Here is a 4,194-nt window from a genome sequence, read left to right on the forward strand (position 1 = left end):
TTATCTCTATCTTGCCCAAATTAGATTTAACTTTGCCCGTAATAGTATAATATTCTACACTAGTATTTAACATATAAGGAATATTTCATTTTATAAATAATAAGTGTATTAATTTAAATTTTTTTTGAAAGTGTTTCAGGGCTCCACCCAAAATCTTGTCTCGTTTATACTTGCAACACAACCATTATGTATCTCGATTTAACGTCAAATTGATCAATAATGGAGGGAATCATCAAATTCATTGGTGTTTGTATGAAAAATAAAAAATCATGTGAGTTTAATGCAAGTATTCAAGAGTTTTATTGACGAATTCATTGATAAGTTAAGATTTAATTGGGATGAAAAATAGCTTAAAGATCTAATTGAGACCTGTCTTAAAGATTGAGGGTTACTTTCTTGAGGTTTGCCTTTTATTTTATCCATAGAAATCTAGAAGAAGCTAATAAATCGAACCTTAAAAAAGAAGAGAGAAAGTCAGAGAAATTCATTTCTTCTGAATCAAGACACTCGTCTCTGTGTGAGAGAGAGAGGGACGCGAAATGGGTGACAATCGGTGGATAATAACAAAGCAAGGAAGGATAGATTTGTTCAGAAGAAGAAATGCTGGTGACCTGTTTGACGAGGTAAAATCTTACTTTATTTTAGGCACCAACCAAATCCACTGTTTGTTTGCCTTTGTTTATTCTAACAAGACATCTACGTAATCAACTTATGATGTCTTCAAGTTACATATTTAGTTTCATGGATGGACTAACAGCAAATATTTTCTCGATTAGGATATCGATTATCTGTTGTGATGGCATTTTCAGAGCTCAAAATAGTTCGCACAAGAATTTCACTGGGATTATATCTTTGATATACTACTCTGGCTGGTGTGTTCCTGGATATGTTTGAAAAAATTAACAATCTCAGAGAGTCTCACCAAGATCTTTATGTGTTTGCAATCTTGCTGCATGTTGCAGCAAAGTTCAGAATGAGTAAACTCTTGCCATAATTTTTAGGGTTTTTTAGAATTGCATCCTGAATTCCAAAATCATATTTACTGAAACAGATGTGGCACTCGTTTTTTTTTTTTTTTTGCCAACGATGTATGTTCTCGTCTTTCTCTGTTGTTCTGTTACTGTGATTTATTTTATAACTAAGATTCACCCATCATTTGTTTTGGTAGAGGGTGAGAGCTGAGAGAGGTGTTCCTTTCAGTTCATACTCTATCAGAGGAGCGAGATATCTCTTAATCAATTGCATGTTTATTATTTTTCTTGATAATTTTTATCTAGAAAAATAAGTGTTCATTTTTAGTATGCCGCCCCTGTTCCCTCCCCTTTCCTTTCCTCTATTCATATGGCTGCATTTTCTTGCAGACAGGATTGAGGCAAATACTTACAACTGTTGCCATCACAAGAAGAAGCTGTAAGGTCAGTTACGTGTTTCAGACTGAATGATAAGATTTTGAGTTGGAAACTGGAAGAATTGTGTTCTCTTTGTTACAAAAATGTTCACAGATTGTCAAAATTATTTTTAAACCCAGTCTAACAAGAACTTGTTACTAAATTGTCAAGGACAGTGGTGCTGTATCCCTTGATACACGGGAATTGTTCCAAGCTTCAGCTAATTACTAATCCTTACTGACTTATGACTGCATTGCAATTGAGTGCTTCTTTGAGACCAATTCATATTGTTTTACGAAGCTTTCGTTAATTCTACCGTGGTGGTAGGGTTCAAAGCATTGAAAATCTTATTGAGCCTTGGCTAATTAATTAAATAAGAGGAAAATTAAACAGACAGAAGCATAAAGTTAGGTGTCCTGCCTTCAACATTGGTAACCCTTCTGGCAATTAAGAGCTCCAGCCTGCGGGGACATGTTTGTTAAATATGAAGCTGGTCTTGCTACCATGCTTGATGCTTTTATGTAGCTTGCAGAACTTTTCTGGCCAGAAGGCGTGAAGAAAGCACCGTTGAGCATCATGTCTCCATCTGATCTCCAGTTCCAGCTCTTCCACTCCTCAAATCCAGTCAAGCTTTCATGCCAAGTCACCTGAATGTGAAGTGAACTTTTAGGAACAAAAGGGTAAGTTGAGCAGTTCCCTAACTGGACGTAACCTGGTAAGTTGAACAACTATAATTAACTGGGACAGTTGAAGTGTCCATGATTTGACACTAGCCTTTTTTTTCATTTCAAATTCTACTTCAGTTATTGCTTCATTTGTGAAGAATGAACTGTTCCCCCTTTCCTTTGGAGGGATAAAAAAGGTAAGCTCTCAGGTAAAATGAGATAGCTGTCAAGTGATTAATTATCTGTAGGCAAAGACGCCCTTCATTTTGTTTAAGTAAAGCCTATTCACTTTAAGATAGAGAAACTTGCCTCCTTAGTGTCACTGTTGTCTAATGCCATAAAAACATTCCCTTGGCTGTTGATTGTTGGATCGGCGCTTCCACCAATTGCGTACTTCTCCCAACCAGTATATATATTATTCACAATGTGAAAATAACCATGCCTGCACCTGTAACACTTTGTAGATGCATTTAGATAGCAGCAATTCACTGATAACTCCAGGGATGCAGAGAAGAAAAGGGAGCGCCATTAATATTTACAGTTGCTCATGCAGCTTTGTTATAGAGTAAAGTTAGTAATAACTTCAGTTACCTGGGCATTCTTTGAACCAGATTTTCACCAAAAAAATTGAAGGCAATTGTGACTTGCATATTCTTGTCATCAAGAAAATCATCACTATGACCCATAAGCATAACCTCATTATGATTGAACATGTAGTTGTTTGAGATTGTTATAGATGTTGAGCCAAATACAGCATCTATCAGTCCGTCATGGCAATTAGCTAGTGTACAATGATCAATCCACACATCCCTAGCCGCAAATATCGATATCCCATCCCCATCTGAATTACCTCTCAAACCGTAATGCTTTGTGGAGTCTCTTACAATGGCATTTCCTCCTGGTACACAGCCATGTATGTAGATGTTATGTATGATAATGTTACTGACATTTTGAATGGTTATGCAAGGACCATCCGCAATCTGGATGTTATGCCCCCGGCCATCAATTGTTTTGTGTGAATTCATAATAAGTTCTTCCTTCAAGTTGATGACCATGTCCTGATCAAAGATGATCCACAGAGGCTCTTCTTGGATGACACCATAGCGGAGTGTGCCTGGAATTGGGTTTACAGGGTCATCATTGTCAGAATTTGTTACTACATAGAGGTTACCATCTCGACCCCCCACAGCATTGCGTCCAAACCCAATCGCGCAATCAGCTAGCACCTTCCTGTTGGTTTCCCAGTCTGGGTCGCATCTCCAACAATCATCAATAGGGTTACCGGTTCTGCATGCATCGTTTCCCAGCTGCCTTCTCGTTGAGCTCCTGTTACATCATTTTGCTCAGAAATTGATCTTAAATATTCTTGTGAACATATAGCATGAAACATTCACTTACCACTTGGTTGCTTCTGATATTCTTAGCAGAGGATGTCTAGAGAATGTTATAGTGGCATGTGAGATCAGGACCAGGAAGAAGAGGGAAAATGTCGGCATCTTACGTGTAGTCGAGGGATTGATGTCTGTTTTAGGAGCTACTACACTACGATAGCGGTACGAAGATTTAGATTTATATAGCTAGCAATCACAGCATTTTTTTTTGGCATGTTGCTTCCAGCAAAATTAACAAATACCACGGTGGAGATTAAATGACACCGGAAAAGTTGGTTTCCAATCATGCCCACAAGTAATAAATGAAAAGATTGTTCTAAAGAAAGTAGCAACGAGTTTTGGCTTGTAAAATCCCCTCTATTTGGAAACTTGACATTGCATTGATGTGGACGTGGTGGCAAGGACACAAGTATTTAGAGACCGAATAGTTAGCTGCCGGCTTGGATGATGGTCTCGGTCTCATCCGCCACCGTACGCTGGTGGACATGGTTCATTGAGCTAGATAGAGCAGTCTCGGTTTCCACAGAGGGGCTTTTTAAAAAGATTAGCTCGGAAAATATTGTTTGAAAAAAATTAAGTAAAAGAACACATTTTAATATTACCGCGTGCTGCAAAGTAGATGTGTAGATTTGAGTAGACGGGGAAAGTTCATCTCTTTTTTCAATTTCTAATAGATCACTTGATGTTATGAGATCTTTCAAGTTATTTGAGAATTAATCTTTTAACTTTAAATTTCAAAATTGACCTCTT

General features: G+C 37.5%; 1 protein-coding gene and 1 long non-coding RNA gene across 5 annotated transcripts; one reads left to right on the top strand and one right to left on the bottom strand.

The window, feature by feature from the left end:
* The first annotated feature begins 233 nt into the window (after window positions 1-233).
* Window positions 234-3,659, top strand: LOC112329150 (uncharacterized). 4 transcript variants are annotated; one of them, XR_002984627.2, is made up of 4 exons: window positions 234-623; window positions 777-872; window positions 1,362-1,415; window positions 1,921-3,456. It is a non-coding gene; the product is annotated as an uncharacterized LOC112329150 (long non-coding RNA). The 4 variants fall into 4 exon arrangements; XR_002984626.2 differs by having other exon boundaries at window positions 235-623; window positions 1,914-3,456; XR_008060465.1 differs by lacking the exon at window positions 777-872 and adding an exon at window positions 3,481-3,659 and having other exon boundaries at window positions 248-623; window positions 1,914-3,370.
* Window positions 1,676-3,588, bottom strand: LOC7483648 (probable pectate lyase 22). The gene is made up of 4 exons (XM_006377589.3): window positions 3,452-3,588; window positions 2,645-3,379; window positions 2,363-2,501; window positions 1,676-2,035 (listed from the first exon to the last, which is right to left on the bottom strand). Exons 1-4 carry the CDS (start codon window positions 3,547-3,549, stop codon window positions 1,811-1,813), a joined length of 1,197 nt encoding a protein of 398 aa, XP_006377651.2. The 5' UTR covers window positions 3,550-3,588; the 3' UTR covers window positions 1,676-1,810.
* Window positions 3,660-4,194: the final 535 nt, after the last annotated feature.

This window comes from Populus trichocarpa, chromosome 11 (genome assembly GCF_000002775.5).
Source record: "Populus trichocarpa isolate Nisqually-1 chromosome 11, P.trichocarpa_v4.1, whole genome shotgun sequence".
Classification (NCBI taxonomy): domain Eukaryota; kingdom Viridiplantae; phylum Streptophyta; class Magnoliopsida; order Malpighiales; family Salicaceae; genus Populus; species Populus trichocarpa.

Coding starts and splice junctions, on each gene's coding strand:
- LOC7483648 (XM_006377589.3), bottom strand. CDS start 3,549: ATGCCGACATTTTCCCTCTTCTTCCTGGTCCTGATCTCACATGCCACT. Junction 3,380..3,451: donor ATATCAGAAGCAACCAAGTG/GTAAGTGAATGT, acceptor ATGATGTAACAG/GAGCTCAACGAGAAGGCAGC. Junction 2,502..2,644: donor CTGGTTCAAAGAATGCCCAG/GTAACTGAAGTT, acceptor AAAGTGTTACAG/GTGCAGGCATGGTTATTTTC.